This window comes from Hippopotamus amphibius, chromosome 9 (genome assembly GCF_030028045.1).
Source record: "Hippopotamus amphibius kiboko isolate mHipAmp2 chromosome 9, mHipAmp2.hap2, whole genome shotgun sequence".
Classification (NCBI taxonomy): Eukaryota; Metazoa; Chordata; class Mammalia; order Artiodactyla; family Hippopotamidae; genus Hippopotamus; species Hippopotamus amphibius.
This window is the reverse complement of record NC_080194.1, coordinates 19,137,189-19,155,760: the sequence shown is the minus strand read 5'-3', so window position 1 is coordinate 19,155,760 and position 18,572 is coordinate 19,137,189. Positions and strand designations below refer to the sequence as shown.

The 18,572-nt window shown below is 34.5% G+C and overlaps 1 protein-coding gene across 2 annotated transcripts in view; it reads left to right on the top strand.

The window, feature by feature from the left end:
• ANO3 (anoctamin 3) overlaps positions 1–18,572 on the top strand; it is a 451,354-nt gene that overhangs the window by 332,148 nt on the left and 100,634 nt on the right. For both annotated transcript variants that reach the window (XM_057749054.1, XM_057749055.1), the window contains 2 exons: positions 3,577–3,677; positions 12,087–12,131. In XM_057749054.1, coding sequence (XP_057605037.1) covers positions 3,577–3,677; positions 12,087–12,131 — 146 coding nt within the window. The remainder of the gene's footprint in view (positions 1–3,576; positions 3,678–12,086; positions 12,132–18,572) is intronic.

Genomic DNA, 18,572 nt, shown 5'->3' with positions numbered 1-18,572 from the left:
CAGAAAAAAGAAATTTAACTCTATGATTACAAGATAGAACCTAGATATATTTTTAGTTTAAACCTTATCTTAACTGATTACTAACTTGTATCCTAATACTTATAGCTATCTGAACTATCAAATCCAGTGTTTTGCATTATTATACACGGTTATTTCTTCTTAAAATTTCTACTGTTATAGGCTGTGGGCTTTGTTTGCAACTTAATTTTAATAACTATTGAATTGAAAATATTTAGGGCTTATGGCAGGTGGAAAGGGAAAATGAAATTGTTAAAATATCAGCAAGTACTGGATTTGTTAGCTGCAAAATGGGAGTATTCCCTAGGGAACAAGTTCCCATTTTAAAATTTATATTCCCCAGAGTTAAGCACTGAGCCTGGCATAGAGTATGTCTCAAATCCTCATTAAATTGCATGTTGATGTGGACAGTTTCTAGATGATCACATCATCAGCAGATAATGATTCATATTTGAAGACTATGAATGAATAGGTAGATGCTCTGTAACTGTTAGGATAGATGCTTTGTTATGCAAGTGTATTTCCAGATTATATCAGCATTTTGTTTTTATTTTAGACTTAATACCGTGAGCTACCATATTCTTTTTTTTATTTTTTCAGCTCTCTGACACCAACTTGCAGAGTGACTTTGTAAAAACACATTTGAAAATTTCCTTTTCCCTCAGAAATGAATCTTCTATCTCCTGGGAATTTGGGATGGAATAGTTAAGTAATAATGTGAAGTGTGAAGGCGGTGGGTGTTTTGTTCCCTTGGAAAAGCCTGCCTGCATCAGAGCTAAACAGAATAGTGCCAGATTGGGAGTTTCTGATTCCAAGGGAGAAAGTAATCTTTCTCTCTGCCAGCACCAGCCCTTCACCAACCTCCTGCTCAGTAGCTGCAAGAAAATAAAACTACTGTTGTTTTTTGGTTTTTTGGTTTTTTGGTTTTTGGTTTTTAAGTAGAGGTATAACAAAAGAGAAATTAAGTTGAGGGAGTTATAAGAGAAGACAATGCACGCTGCTTGGGAAAGATATATATATTTAAAGTTAAGACATATAAAATTAGAAATGTTATAGCTGTATGTGTAATTAGCTTGATGTTTCACTCATTGATGATAGCATTAATGCCGTAGCATCCTTCTAAAGCATCTCCTTTATTTGAGTGTATTAGATTTTTTCACATCTTAAGGGTTGACAGGAATGAATTAATAATCAGTGCTAAGCCAGCTATTCATGATGATAATTTGAATCCTGACATAGTACCTCTGGAAAATAATTATGGCTTATTTGCTTTCTTGTCTTCATCATCTCTTACTTAGGTACAAGTTACATAGAATGTGTACTCATAGGAAGTTAACTCATTCATTCATTCATCCATTCAACAAATGCTTCGTGAGTAACTACTGTGTGCCTGGCATAGAACTAGGTGCTTGGTAGACATAAATGAACAAAGTGAAGATACCCTTCTCTCTTGGCACTCACATAAATAGACTCATTCATTAAAAGAAAATAAATACTATAGGAAAAAAATAGAGCAAAGTAAGAATGATGGGGTGAGAGCATGCAAGTAATAGCAAGCGACCAAATGATGGAAGTAGAGTGAGTGATAGGGAAATTAGTAGGAGAGGGGGTTAGCAAGATATTGAGAGTAACACTGTAAAAGGCTCTATAGGTCATTGGAAAAGCTTTGGTTTTCACTCTGATTGAAATGGTGTTCTGATAAATTGTGTGATTTGAGTTGCATTTTAAAGAATAACTCTGGACATTGTGCTATGAATAGACTATTGGGACAAGAATGTGAGCAAAGGCTCTGTTAGAAAGCACTGTAGAAATCTAGGCCAGAGGTGGTGGTGACTTAGACCAGGGTGGTAGCTGTAGAGGAAGTGGGGAGAGACCAGCCTCTAGCTGTACAAACTGTAAGGTAAAACAAATCAGCAACCAACTGGTAGTATGAAACCCAAGTTCTCCCGCTGTGGAGGTTAAACCTTCCCAGATCTCTCTCAACACCCAGATATGTATTAGTCACTCCTTCTTCATGCTGCTAACATATTCTGGCAACCAACAGGCCCAGGCTTCAAGAACCATGATGCTCTATGGGAGAGTGTCATCTCCATTCATACTAGAATAAGGCTCAGCTCCTGAGAAACTGCTTTTTTGTCCCAACATCTGCTTATTCCACAGTAGATATCCCCACTTTCAAACTTGTGTGAAACCAGTGGAGGGAATGCAATGATCTAACATCAGTGCATTTCTCAAGGGATTGGTTGTTGTCTTAAATCATCCACAAATAGAATGTGTCATTCTGGTATAGATTGATTTTGTCTGAGTCTAGACTCATTCATTTTCATAGAGGTCTCACTTCAAGATTCTGGGGGGAAATGAGCACTGAATATGTTTTTTTTTGTAATCTTGAAAATCTTATTTTCTCTGTCTTTGAATAACTGCTGAAAAAGAACCCATATCTCCTCAGGAACTAAACAATGACATAAAGGCGTAAGGCACTTTGAATACATATAGAGGAAAGAGATAAATTTTCCAAAGAAACTATGACAAGTGTGCCTACAAAGAAGTGAAGAGTAGTTCTTCCTTGACATAATTCAGCTTCTCAAATCATTTGAAGGACAAGCTCTATGGAATTCAATGCTACAATGGCCAGAAACTTCTTCCTTGCTCTGTGGGCCTCAGATATTGTAGGAACTTCAGAAAATAACTGTCTACGCTTTTTTTAAAGTATAATATGAACATGAGTGATATATAATGTCAAATTGGTCAATAATTTTAGTTACTTATTGTAGATTACTGGACCAAATTTAGGAATCTTAATAATTATCTGGTTCAAAAAGGCATCTGATTCTCTGTTAGAGGTATGAGAAAAATATTCAGAACAATGGAATCCAATTCTGGGAATTCTTAAGAATTAGACCAGAGTACTCAATTTTGTTAAAAGCTCCTTAGATAATTTTGAGGCGCACTTGACTTTGCTTAAAAACCTCATCTAGATCAAAGACACAAGTTCTAATGATCTCTTGCAGGAAACAGTATACTAACCTTTTAAGATTTAAGTAAGCGTGCAAATTGGACAGCTCTGTAAGGCTATGGACTTGTAGGATTTATACTCTGTTTATCCCCAGGATTTTCATAGGACCTCTCTAAGTAGTAATTACTCAATAAAATGTGCTAGAAGAATAAGTGAATGAATAACTAGTAGCAACTGTTGTCCTACCACCCCCGCCTCCCTAGGCAGGAATGAGAGGATCATGAGAAAGCGTCCAACAAGAATAACTCAGATTCCTAATCAGCTCATGATTATTCTGATTGGGGATTCTGGATTTTGATAATGACCAAGGGAAGAAAATACACTAACTCACATGGATGATTATTTCTTGCATATGATGGCATTATTGCATTTTTATTAAGGTATTTCTGTATTAAGGAATTTTATTCATATAAATTCCTTTTAAATCGGTGATAATGATTCATGTGCAGACAAGGGAACAATGTTCTTTCCTCTCAGATCACACTGTGGCATGATATTATCAGCTCTAATTCTAAGTGGTGTCTGTTCTGCTGTCTTTGCAGCCAGCTGTTGCAAACCCTGATATCATGTTTATTAAAATTCACATTCCATGGGACACGCTTTGCAAGTATGCAGAGAGGCTGAATATCAGGATGCCTTTCAGGTACTTTCAAATTTTATTTCATTCTATCTCAATGTATATTAAGATAAGCCTGTTTTTTGCAAAACGTGAGAGCGATAAATGTAATTCTTTCTACAGAAGAAATACTTTTTCTTCCAAAGTTTAGCTTATCTTGGACATTTATCTTTCCTTCTAATTTGCTTGCCTAATGTGATAAGCTTTCTGGTTCGCTGCGCACTTTATATCATTTCTAGCTGGACTTGACTAGAGGGAGGGAAAAATAGTTGTTTTCAAATTTTAACTTATAAATCCCAAGATCAGTCTCACTTCTTATTTAATATAGGTAGATGGAACTCTTATTTTTGTGAAAGTCAGGAAATGTAAGTGTGAGGCATTCTTATGTATACAAATGCAGTTCTCTGTATAGCAGTTAGCAAGAATCATACCTCAGGTGGAATTCAACCAGATGGTTTCTTAGCTCTGTCCTCAATGCCGAGGGATAAATGGTAATAAAAGACCTTCTCAGATCAAAGATTTTTCAGTCCTTCCTATAGGCAAGCAAAAATTGAATAGATGTGTTTCCTCATATTGCGTGTTGTGCTATATGCAGAATCTATCAGTTTCCTTCATGATCTCTCACAATAAAATTCAGTGGTGTTTCTACTATGTACAAAGTTTTAACTCACATTGATGATATGAACATTTATACTTTTTTGGAGCTCAATATGCTTCATCAAGTGCTAAGGTTTAAAAAGGTTCAAGGTAACAAGATACCAAGTAAAAGAACCTCTAGATAATGAATATGAATGACAGTGAGTGCAATTCAGAATATGGAGAAATTTCTCAGACCTGATAGCATGAAAGAGGCCAACTCTGTAAGAGTGCTGACAGCCTTAGGTCACATAATAAGCCTCTACAATATTCAAGATGAAATGTGGGATGTTGATCACTGTCTTTTTAGTCCTCTGAAATACCTCAGGCTTTGGAGGATGCAACCACAGTCATTGCCCACAAAACGGAAATTGATTAAGCGTTGGCAACTACTGAGGAATCTTACTGTGACAATATTAGAATTAGATACCTAAATTGACTCCCATTCCTGCTTGGGTAAAAGTTTCAAAATCCTCTGTACAGATGATGTGTATAAGATAGGTAAATAATACATTGAAGAGCTTAGCAAAAATAATAATAACAAAATAAAAAACAAAAGAAGATGAATAAAGGGAAGTCTCAAATTCTTTAGTACCTTATATAAATGATTAATAAGATACCTGCAAAAACCTGAAGTTTGTATATTTTTATGAAACCTGATCCCTGAAAGAAGCAAGTAAGGACCTGTAAGATATTATTTGTGTTATGATTAGATAGTTTGAAGTCAACAGAGAACTGTTTTTAATTCAGGTCATTCTACTGAACCAAACTTGAGAGTACAACTAGGTAAGTATACACTGTGCTACTCTACATCTCTTGACTTCTGAGGAATTTTTTCCTGCTGACACCACGTCTCCTAAAAAATCTTTTAAAATACATGCCGGTGACTTATTACAAGCTGATAATGGGAGAATGCTTCCCTTTTGCTCTGATTTCTTCTTTTTTAAAAAAAAAAAAATATATATATATATTTATTTATGGCTGCATTGGGTCTTTGTTGCTGCACACAGGTTTTCTCTAGTTGCAGATAGCAGGGGTTACTCTTTGTTGCTGTGAGCAGGCTTCTCATTGTGGTGGCTTCTCTTATTGCAGAGCACCGGGCTTTAGGCATGCAGGCTTCAGTAGTTGTGGCTCGAAGGCTGTAGATTGCAAGCTCAGTAGTTGTGGTGCGCAAGCTCAGTTGCTCCGGGGCATATGGGATCTCCCCGGACCAGGGCTGGAACCCATGTGCCCTGCATTGGCAGGCAGATTCTTAACCACTGCGCCACCAGGGAAGTCCTATCTGATTTCTTCTTGTTTGGTCTGTATATATTCATGCTACAAAAAATCTTGCAGAATTAAAACAATGAGGTTCATTTTAACTTATGAAATTATCACAGACTTTCACAAGTAGTACTCTTCAAATCTAGCACAGATTTGGTGAATAATCACCTCTGTTGATTTACAGTGAGAATCAACCTTTATAAAATATTCTGAAACTGTATTTAAAATTATTTTCTGTAAGACTTGAAACTTTTCATAACCACTTTTTATCTTAAGGAGATAATTGAAAAATATGTAAAAACATTCCCTGAAGTGCTATTTATAATTATGAAAAATGGAAATATCTCCTGTGTTCACAGTAGAGGATTTCAGTAAATTAGATATATCCTTGCAATGCAATATAATTCATTTATAAAACAAATGGGTTCAAGAATTTATTAATGATTGTAGTGAAATAATAACATTTAAATAAAATCTGTTTAGGATATGTATTTATTCATACAATGAGATTTCAACAATGTAAAATTAATAGAAATAAAATTGGAAGAAAATATGCTAAATGTGATTTCTTCTTATGGGTGGGATTGTGGGTCCCTATTATTTTATTTGTTTACATTCTTACAAAATTATTTTTAACATGTTCTAATTTGACTACAGGATATAAACAAAGATGTCAAAGAAGAGTGACATCCAAGACAATAACCTACTTTCTGATATCAGGGCAAAATTACTAAAAAAATTCCAAATTAAGCCTGATTTCACATACCTTCATCCTGCCCCTGTTCCTGTGATTTCACCATTGTTTCTAAGAAGAGTTATAGTTGAATTTATGCACAGACTAATTTCCTTGTAGGTATAAAAGGAGGAAACCCTTAGATACTATCACAAAGTGTGCCATTTCAGTGGATTTCGGTATTCAGGTTCTCTTCAGGTTAACTGAACATTGTGTTAAGATATTTCACCAAAAAAGGAGCATATCTTCTACCTACCTCCTCTGGACTTCATACACAGCACATGTTTGCAGGGGTCCAAAAGACTGAATCCTTTTTTGCTATGCAAGGAGAAATTTGGCATTTGATTCTTAGTCCCTGGCAAAGACACTTATTATTACTTTGAAATTATACTTTCATTTAATGAAAAAGTAAATGTTGGTTAACATGTTTGCTTTACACCAAATATTTGACATTTGTAATTTCAAAGATGGTTTTTCTTTCTTTATCAACATTTTCAAAGTGTGTCCATTCTGGTGTTGTTTATTGGGAAAAAGTCTTATAAAGACAATGGCAACAGAATCTACAGTGTCACACATTTCATGTAGCTTATTCCACCATCTCAGTTGGATTTTATTAATTTAAAAAAATTGAAAGTCTGTTAGAGCACATTGGCCTTTTTCTCTCATTTCCCTTACTCTTGATTTTTCAGATAAATTTTGAGGAACTCTGAAAGAATAATCAATATTCTTATAACATTGTTTTTTTTAAAAATCCGTATCAAATTTAATTCTTTGTGTCTTTTCCTTAGAAGTTCATTAAAAACAATTCCCTTGCCAGACTGTGTCTTCAGTTTGTATGAATTAGGTCTTAGGTGTCCATGCTGTGAGCCATAGTGTCCTTCTATTTCAGCAAAGGTTTTAAAGAAGATACTTCTTCAGTTGATGGTTTTGCTTTTTATAAATGATATTCATTTTTATTTTCTGGTAATATTGCTTTTGAAGGAAAGTTCTAATACGCCCAAAGAAAGAAATATAGAAACCATGAAATGTATACAGTTACTATCTCTTTTTATTGATGTGTAGCTGAAATTTCTTCTTTATAACATGTTTTTCAAGATAATATTTACAGTTTCCACATTACTGAAATTTTGGAAAATGTCATTGTAATTCTTTTGATTTAATAATATAAATATTAGAAAATATATAGCTTTTTCCAAAGTGCATCAAAGGAACACTGGTTCCAGAGGATGTAAAAGGAAAATATCCTGTGACCAAATATGTTCCTGAATTTCTAAGTTAAACGATGTTTATTTACTGTAGGAATTTTTAGAGAAGTGGTTCTCAGTCTTTACAATACATCAGAATCACCTGGGAAACTTAGTAAAAATGAAGGTTCCTAGAACTTACATCCAGAGATTCTGGCATTTTAGGTTGTGGATAAGATTGGGTATTTTTAACAAGCATCCCAAGTGATTCTGTTACAGTTGGTAGAGAAATAGTGTCTTGAAGATTTTTAATATTTTAACAATTATTATAAGCTTTATAAATTTTAACAGACAGTTACACAGAGCAGCTTTTCCTTAGTTTCCATCTAATGATGGATTTTTAAAAAATCTTAATATGATGATATTCTTGGGAAAACAGTGAGAAACTCTAGAATGCGGAGTTTTTTTTTAATAAATTTATTTATTTATTGGCTGTGTTGGGTCTTTGTTGCTGCACATGGGCTTTCTCTAGTTGCAGCAAGCAAGAGCTACTCTTTGTTGTGATACATGGGCTTCTTATTGCAATGGCTTCTTTTGTTTTGAGCACAGGCTCTAGGAGCACAGAAACGCGGGCTTCAGTAGTCATGGCACACGGGCTCAATAGTTGTGACTCTCGGGCTCTAGAGCACATGCTCAGTAGTTGTGGCACACAGGCTTAGTTGCTCTGTGGCATGTGGGATCTTCCAGGCCCAGGGATTAAACCCATGTCCCCAGCATTGGCAGGCAGATTCTTAACCACTGCACCTCCAGGGAAGTCCCAAACGCAGAGTTCTTTTAGAACGTCTTTACAGATCAGTTTAAATAATAGATGTAGCATTAACTAACTCTTTAGTAACTAACTTCTGATTTATTTATAAGGTACACCTAAATTTTGGGATAGAAGTCAACTCATAAAAAGAGAATGTTATTCAAGCATAGAATTAGTGGCAAAGTGTTTTCATGGTTGCCAATTGTTTCCAAATGTCAACTGTTATCATATTTAGGAGCATATATACTGTCTTAAAAGTAAAATATACAAGAATAACAAAGAACTTAAAAAGGAAAAATATATATCTTTTTTAAGACAAGATTTTTAAAAGATTTATGCATAAAAACATATCCATGCTTGACTATTCCATGTATTTGTTCAGTATTGAAACCTATATATTGCATTCCATAAAGAAAAGCTGCAGATTTATTCAGAAAAAAAATATAAGAGTTATAAGCCTTCCTGCAAAAGTTTTCTGGTAACTTATTGTATGAACATGAAACTACAGCATTTTATCTAAATTTTATGCTTGTTATTCTGCATGTGCAGAATCTTACATACATAAATTTTCTAGCTATTTCTTTCCTTGATTATTCTTCCAAAGTAGATATGGCTTCATATTTGACCTGATTTTTCCAAACTAAACAAGAAATTTCAGAGAATTAAAATAGTCCACATTTTCTAGTTTTTATTCTATCAAGAAGGACTTAGGCTGTGTCTTGTACATTTCAGAAATATCAATTCCCTCTTTCATTATTTTTCTTGTGATTCAAAGGTGATTCCTATTCATTCTTACCCTTCTCTCACATTAAAACAGTCAAACATATTTTAAGGTGATTCAGTCATCCTGTAGCTTCTCAGGTTGAGTTCACAGATGAGGTCAACCTTCCATCTTTCCTGAAGCTCCTCCTCCCACAAATATTTTAATCATAGCAAATTTGGGGGAATTTTTTTTCATATATTAAGAACAACCTTTTATCACAATTGGGATTAAACTTAGATCAGTTTTTTATGTAAAGGATATCTCACTCAAGAATAAAGTAATGTAATAACATACAGGGAGCCCAATATACAGAGTAGATAAAAGTGAAATATCTTTGCTTGACAAGGAGCAGGGACCCAGGGTCCCACCCATGTGACCATCCTTCTCATTTGGCCCCACAGACATCTTCACATGTGACCACTGGCTGTGTGAAACACTGGTTGGAAACAGTGATTGAGATAATTATTTACTTACAATTTTAGTGGTTGTTGTAATAGATGGGTAGTTAGGTAGGTAGATGAATGTTGTCATGATGCAAGGTGTAAAATAGAAGAATCTTTCAAACGAAAAATTAAGGGAAAAATAATTAAGGGAAAAGCCTTGTCCATGAACAATATGCAGTTAATGAATTATGGAATGAGGACTGTGGGTAGGTAATAATTTGGTCCTGCAGGTTCATTTATGCAGAAGAACTAAGAAGAATTGCAGGTTATTACTGACTGCGTGAATTAAAGGTACACTTGTATATGTTGGAAAAATATAGTTAAAAACAAAGTCTCCCCCAACCAAGGAAACTTCTCTACAAAGACAGAAGAGTAAGAGAACCCTTTTATTATTGAATAAACATGAAGCAGAATGCAACGTGCATCACAGGCAATTCACTGAGATTGCAAAGACAGAAAGAAATCTCACCCTTTTATATAGCCAAGCAGATACAACCCATTACAGGCATGTCCTGAAGATAAACAATAACCTGGTCCTCAAGTAGGAGGACTTGACAGCACTAATTATCACACATAGTTCATCCTAGATTTAACTGGTAACTAGGGTGTTAGTTAATTGGAAAAAAGGAGTCTCTTAATGAACCACTTAACCACAGTATAAGTGGTTTAAAAACTATGTGTATTCATCTTGTATTTCTTCCTTCACTTGTTCTTTATTTCTCCCAAAGCATTTCAAAATTAAAAACAAATGTTTAAGAGAAATATTTCAAAATAGCAACAATAAAGAGAGAATAATGTTTTATCAAATGCCCCCTTGTTCTTTTATGTTATTCCTTACCATATCCACAACTGATAATTATAACCATTATCTTTATCTCCTCAATCACATTCCTAGATTTTTTGATGCTGAAAATTATTTTAAACCAATTTCTACAAATGTAGTTTTTTTAAAGATACCTTATTTAATAAATGTTTATTAAACTTAAAGTGCCCTCAGGCACTAAAGGAAATAAATGCAACTGTGAATTAAATAAAAACTCATTCATTTATTCATCAGCCATTGGAATGCTTACTATTTATCAAAGAGTCTGCCAAGTATAGATGAAATGAAACTACCGTCTTTAAGAAACCCAATCTCCTTTAGAAGATAGTTCTTGAACAGTTATATAATAATGGGGTAAATAGTGCAAGAGAGTCTTTGTAGAGGAGGTTCAGAGAGAGGATGGGTTTATAGTCCAGTAGGGATTGAATGATGTATGTACACAAACCTGTGTATGTTTGAAAACATGAAGGGGGGTGATATTTAATGTGTGAGTTTAGGCTAGACAGAGCAAGTCTTGAAACTGCATGTTTGAATTTAGTGTTAGAGTATGTCAGGGACAACTTAAAATTATTTTCTAGGATTATGACTGGTGATTGCAATGAAATATGGTAGCTCAGAAGGTTTTCAAGTTTTCTAAGCAGTTAATAACACAGAACTAAATATCAGTTGTCCTGACTCTCAGCCCTACTTTCTGAATACTACACCATGGAAGAGTTTTCTGATTCTCTGAAATGAGTTTTGGTGGTTGGGCATAAAGAGGCATTTTAGAAGGCCCTGAATGAGATTCTTGAGCTTCAAGATTTGGATTCAATAAGAATCTTTTAGAAGGTGAATTAACCTCTGTCACTAGAATATTTAGTTTCTCTAAAATCAGAATGCTACACACTTACTTAAAACACTCAATATCTTCCTATAACTTTTCACCCAAAAACCTTAGCATCAGTGGTAAGACCCCTCATCATCTGTGCATTGTTCATCTCTTTACCTCTTTTATCATTATCATCAACTTGCAATTTATACTCCAACAATTACCAAATTAGTCAAAGTTCCCCGAATCTTGCAATGTTTAGTCTGGCTCCCATAACCATTTCATATGCTGCTACCTCTGTCTAAAATGCCATGTCCTAAGTACTCCATTCAGAGGACGCCTACCATTCATGCTTCACGATTCAACACAGATAACACATCATCTGGGAAGGTTTCCCTGTCTCCTTTCTACTCCATCTGTGAAAACTAGTTGAGATCCCTTCCTAGGTACTTCCATAGCCCTCCCTGTTTTACTGCATTATCACACTTTATTATAACTATCACTTGTCTCCTCAACTGAAAAGTAGCTTTTTGAGGGTAGATACCCTCTTTCTTTCCTCTAAATTTTTAGTGGTTTTTAACTTAACATTTTTTTGCAAAATCAGAAATATTAATTACATGTGTATTTAGGTGAATATATGACTTCATATAACATATAAGCAAATGATCTGGTTAATATGCATTGTGTGGCAGAAGACAGACTTTCAAAAAAGAATTAAAAATCAAATATTCAAAAGTGATCTATTGATTTATGAAAGAGTCCTTGTTGTTAGTAACTTAGATTCTGAAATTAAAACAATGCAAATCCAGAGTTCTTCATATTATACTGGTTCATTTCATGTCTTTCTTTAGCATGTGGAAATTAGAGTATTGAAGCGCTCAGTATAATTGAATGTTGTCACTCACTGGTTTCACTATTTCCATGTGACTTTCCTCAGCTGATTTCTTTCTTTCTTTCTTTTTTAATTTTTTTCAGAAAAAAATCCTATTACGCTGACCGGAGGAGCAAATCAATGGGCAGGTTGGTGGGTGATATGAAATTTGTTTATGACAAGTTTGTCATTTGGGAAAAAAATAAAAAATACATTTGATTACCCATATCAGCAGCTGTAAATTTTAGGAAGAAAAACTTTATTGATTTGTTCAAGAGATTTCCAAAATGACATGCCAAATTTAACGTTTAAATCAGATGATCCCTTTCCTTAATTTAGCATTACCATTCCTACAATCCTTGCTTGATATAATGTTATGGAACAAGGATTTAATTGCAAGTTAGTGTTTTAGGAGATTTTAATTTTAAAAATAGTTATAAAACCAGGATTGTTGGGTAAATAATGATGCACTACAGTAATAGAACAATAGACACAGCAGAGGCCTTCTGAATCATTTAATCCAAACCTCTTATTGACGAGATGGTAAAAGAAAGACTAGCATCCAGAGTGATGAAGTGGTTTACCAAGGCCATACAACATCTTTTGTATCACGGACCTGCTCTTATTCCACCAGCTGAAGCTGCCTCTCTTTCAATACTGGTATTGAAAGCAAACTTGTTTTCAAGAGCTTTATCTCAAAACAACATCTCTTTACCTATTGTGGTAACAGTAGCTATGGCAAAGGAATTAATTAAAACACAGCCCTGAGACACAAGAAACCCTCCCACCTGAATTGCCTTGGCCCTGTTTCACTGGAGGAAATGAGCTTCCATTTAATGAACTTTAAAAACAAAAGGCTTGTAACAATTCGCTGTTTTTCTGCTCCTTGCAGAAAAATCAATTAATAAAAACGGAATGTGAATGTCATAGAGGAGGCCCTACTGAATAATGTTTCAGGACATTGCAATTCAGAATGACACAAAAACTAGAAAAATTATATAGTGTGAATATCTGACCATTTTAGGAAAAAAATTAATATATCTAGTTCCTTTACCAAAGAAAATGTCTGAATATAACTTAGAGCTTTAAAACAGGAAATTTTCAATTCTAAAATAGAGTATTGTACTCTTTTAAACATTAAAGTTAGGTGTGGTAGGAATGAGTGACAAGAAAAGTAAATCATGAGGGAGAAAAAACTTGAAATTTGAGTGAATGTTAAAGGAATTACTACTCAAATGGCTCTTAAAAAAATTAATGATGTCCCTTAGCCAGTCAGATTCTTCTGTTTGTTAGGTAGATATGCTCAGATTTACAATGAGCTTTCATCATTTCCCTTGTGCCCATTTGTTCCTGGTCTATATAGCAAATTTCCAAAGTTGTTTTTGCATAATAAGGTTAAATTCATTGGAATATTGTAATATATAAATTTACAACTGCAGGTTTTTCTTGTTTTTCTCTTCATGTGCCTGTTTAATATTGGATGTGTTGATAAAACGTTTGGGTTTGCTTCTGGGTGCTGTATAAAATTAGTGAGATTTTGGCGTTGTATAAGGTTAATGGGTTTTCTGCTAAATAGGCATCTTCCTTTCAGAGACTCACAGAAGGATAAACTCCTGTATATTAAATTGGCAAGAAATGTAATACTGTCATAATTTAGTTTTAGAATAAACTTGTACTTAGAATGCCTGATAAACATGTATATTCTAAATCCTAAAGAAATATTTTTCTTTTCTATTTTGGTGGAATAAAAGTAAACTAGAAAAATGAACACTACATTATGTCATGTTTTATTAACTTTTGTGTTTACTATTTTTTAATTTTATGAAATGAAAATAAGGTTATCAGTTATTCCAAATGATTGTTAATGTATCATAAGCATTACTATAGCCTACTGCTTTACAATTTATGTTACAAACAGTTCTCTTTGTTCTTTGAGTTAGTGGATGGATATAGGGAGGGTAATAAATAAATAGGAAATGCATTTATAAAATTATATGACATATTAAACTGAAGAAATGACTGTCTTGGTATTTGCCCGAGTTTATACTTTCAATTAAGGAAATGATTGATTTTGATTTTTTAAAACTTGATCTTTGGAAAAGAAAATTTAAATGTTGTGTGTGCATGTGTGTGTGTGTGTGTGTGTGTGTGTATGGTCATCATTGTGATAAAATTATAAAACACAATCTGTAGACAATTGGAAAGAGGGAAGCAAAAGTCAAATGTGTGCACTTAGCTGTCATTTGTGCTTTCCCTTTCCTGATGTGGGAAAGATGTTTTGCACATGGATAGTTTGACCAGTAAAATTTAGGGGGTAGATATGTACAGGCAGTTATCCAGGTTTTGAAGATCATCATTTCTCTAGGCAGGTTGAAAGAAAATCCCTGTAGTTTCATTATTGTTGCTATCTGTCATTAGTTTACTCAGCACTTTCATATTCAATTGTCAGAATATCTTCAAAAAACCATTCAAGGAGGCAGCACAAAGAGTAACTGGGTTTGCAGATTTGGTAAAATAAGTGATTCCATTATCACCACTCTTCACAACCCTACATCTCATCCCCTAGCTCTCACAGCTGCTGTGATAGAGTTTGTGCTCTGACCAAGTTCTTTTGACCCTTTAATCCAGATTTCTTTTCAATTACTATTGAATTCTCTGTGTTCCACTGATTTTAGCAAAGGAACCTAAAGCTCTGTTAGAATTCATCCTTACATTATACCATGAAATCTTTTTTCTCCCTCTATTTTTATTTTAAGCTCTTTATTGGAATATAATTGTTTTACATTGTTGTGCCAGTTTTTTTCTGTACACCAAAGTGAATCAGCTGTATTTATACATATATCCCCATATGCCCTCCCTCCTGAGACTCCCTCCTACCCTCCCTACCCCAGCCCTCTAAGTCATCACCCATCATCGAGTTGATCTCCCTATTTTATGCAGAAACTTCCCACCAGCTATCAATTTTACATTTGGTAGTGTATGTCAATGCTACTCTCTCACTTCATACCAGGTTCCCCTTTGACCCCTGCCCACTCCATGTCCTCAAGTCCATTCTCTACATCTGAATCCTTATTCTTGCCCTGTCACTGGGTTCATCAGAACCATTTTTTTAGGTTCCATATATATGAGTTAGCATATGGTATTTGTTTTTCTCTTTCTGGCTTACTTCACTCTGTATGACACTCTCTGGGTCCATCCACCTCACTACAAATAACTCAGTTACATTCCTTTTTATGGCTGAGGAATATTCCATTGTGAAAATGTGCCACATCTTCTTTATCCATTCATCTGTTGATGGGCATTTAGGTTGCTTTCATGACCTGGCTATTGTATATAGTGCTGCAATGAACATTATGGTACACGTTTCTTTTGGGATTATGGTTTTCTCTGGGTATATGCCCAGTAGTGGGATTATTGGATCATATGGTAGTTCCATTTTTAGTTTTTTAAGGAACCTCCAAACTGTTTTCCATAGTGGCTGTATCAGCTTACATCCCCACCAACAGTGCAGGAGAGTTCCCTTTTCTCCACATCCTCTCCAAAATTTATTTTTTCTAGATTTTTTGATGATGGCCATTCTGACTGGTGTGAGGTGATACCTCATTGTGGCTTTGACTTACATTTCTCTAATGATTAGTGATGTTGAGCATCTTTTCATGTGTTTTTTGGTCATCTGCATGTGTTCTTTGCAGAAATGTCTATTTAGGTCTTCTGCCCATTTGTGGATTGGGTTATTTGCTTTTTTGGTCTTAAGCTGCATGAGCTGCTTGTATATTTTGGAGATTAATGCTTTGTCAGTTGCTTCATTGGCAAGTATTTTCTCCCATTCTGACGGTTTTCTTGTCTTATTTATGGTTTCTTTCATTGTGCAAAAGCTTTTAAGTTTCATTAGGTCCCATTTGTTTATTTTTTATTTTATTTCCTTGATTCTATGAGGTGGGTCAAAAAGGATCTTGCTTTGAGTTATGTCATAGAGTGTTCTGCCTATGTATTCCTCTAAGAGTTTTATACTATCTGGTGTTAAATTTAGCTCTTTAATCCGTTTTGAGTTTATTTTTATGCATGGTGTTAGGAAGTGTTCTAATTTCATTCTTTTACATGTAGCTGTCCAATTTTCCCAGCCCCATGTATTGAAGAGGCTATCTTTTTTCCATTATATATTCTTGCCTCCTTTGTCAAAGATAAGGTGCCCATATGTGCGTGGGTTTACCTCTGGGTTCTCTATTCTGTTCCATTAATCTACATTTCTGTTCTTGTGCCAGTACCATACTGCCTTGATCACTGTAGCCTTGGAGTATAGCCTGAAGTCAGGAAGCCTGATTCCACCAGCTCCGTCTTTCCTTCTCAAGATTGCATTGGCTATTCAGGGTCTTTTGCATTTCCATACAAATTGTAAGAATTTCTTGTTCTAGTTCTGTGAAAAATGCCATTGGTAATTTAATAGGGATTGCATTGAATCTGTAAATTGCTTTGGGTAGTACAGTCATTTTCACAATGTTGATTCTTCCAATCCAAGAACATGGTATGTCTCTCCATCTGTTTGTATTGCCTTTGATTTCTTTCATCAGTGTCTTACAGTTTTCTGCATACAGGTCTTTTGCCTCCTTAGGCAGGTTTATTCCTAGATATTTTATTCTTTTTGTTGCAATGGGAAATGGGAGAGTTTCCTTAATTTCTCTTTCTGCTTTTTCGTTGTTAGTGTATAGGAATACAAGAGATTTCTGTGCATTAATTTTGTATCCTGCTACTTTACTAAATTCATCCATTAGTGCTAGCAGTTTTCTGTAGAATCTTTAAGGTTTTCTATATATAATATCATGTCATCTGCAAAGAGTGACAATTTTACCTCTTCTTTTCCAATTTGATTCCTTTAATTTCATTTTCTTCTCTGATTCCTGTGGCTAAAACTTCCAAAACTATGTTGAATAATAATGGTGAGAATGGGTACCCTTGTCTTCTTCCTGTTTTTAGAGGGAATTCTTTCATTTTTTTCACCATTTAGAATGATGTTGGCTGTTGGTTTCTCATATATGGCTTTTATTATGTTGAGGTAATTTCCTTCTATGCCCATTTTCTGGAGAGCTTTTATCATAAATGGATGTTGAATTTTGTCAAAAGCTTTTTCTGCATCTATTGAGATGATCATATGGTTTTTATCCTTCAATTTGTTGATATGATGTATCACGTTGATTGATTTGCATATATTGAAGAATCCTTGCATTCCAGGGATAAACCCCACTTGATTATGGTGTATGATCTCTTTAATGTGCTGTTGGATTCTGTTAGCTAGTATTTTGTTGAGGATTTTTGCATCTATATTCATCAGTGATATTGGCCTGTAATTTTCTTTTTTTGTGACATCTTTGCCTGGTTTTGGTATCAGGGTGATGGTAGCCTCGTAGAATGAGTTTGAGAGTATTCCTCCTTCTCGTATATTTTGGAAGAATTTGAGAAGGATGGGTGTTAGCTCCTCTCTAAATGTTTGATAGAATTCGCCTGTGAAGCCATCTGGCCCAGGGCTTTTGTGTGTTGGGAGATTTTTGATCACAATCTCAATTTCCATACTTCTGATTGGTCTGTTCATAGTTTCTATTTCTTCCTGGTTCAGTCTTGGAAGATTGTATTTTTCTAAGAATGTATCCATTTCTTCCAGGTTATCCAATTAATTGGCATATAGTTGCTTGTAGTAGTCTCTCATGATCTTTTGTATTTCTGTGGTGTCTATTGTTACTTCTCCTTTTTCATTTCTAATTCTGTTGATTTGCATCTTCTCTCTTTTTTTCCTGATGAGTCTGGCTAATGGTTTATCAATTTTGTTAATCTTCTCAAAGAACCAGCTTTTAGTTTTATTGATCTTTGCTATTGTTTCCTTCATTTTTTTTCATCTATTTCTGCTCTGATCTTTATGATTTCTTTCCTTCTGCTCACTTTGGGGTTTTTTGGTTCTTCTTTCTCTGATTGTTTTAGGTGTAATATTAGGTTGTTTATTCGATATTTTTCTTGTTTCTTGAGGTAGGACTGTATTGCTATAAACTTCCTTCTTAGAACTGCTTTTGCTACATTCCATAGGTTTTGGGTTGTTGTGTTTCCATTTTTATTTGTTTCTAGATTTTTTTGATTTCCTCTTTGATTTCTTCAGTGATTTCTTCGATGTTTACTAACATATTGTTTAGCCTTCATGTGTTTGTATTTTCTGCACTTTTTTTCATGTAATTGATATGTAGTCTCATGGCATTGTGGTCAGAGAAGAGGCTTGATACAATTTCAATTTTCTTGAAGTTACCGAGGCTTAATTTGTGACCTAAGATGTGACCTATCCTGGAGAATGTTCCATATGCACTTGAGAAGAAAGTGTATTCTGTCATTTTTGGATGGAATGTCCTGTAAATATCAATTAAGTCAAGACAGTCTAATGTATCATTTAAAACTTGTGTTTCCTTACTTATTTTCTGTTTGGATGATCTTTCCATTGGTGTAAGTGGGGTGTTAAAGTCTCCTACTATTATTTTGTTACTGTCGATTTCCCCTTTTATGGCTGTTAGCATTTGCCTTATGTATTGAGGTGCTCCTATATTGGGTGCATAGATATT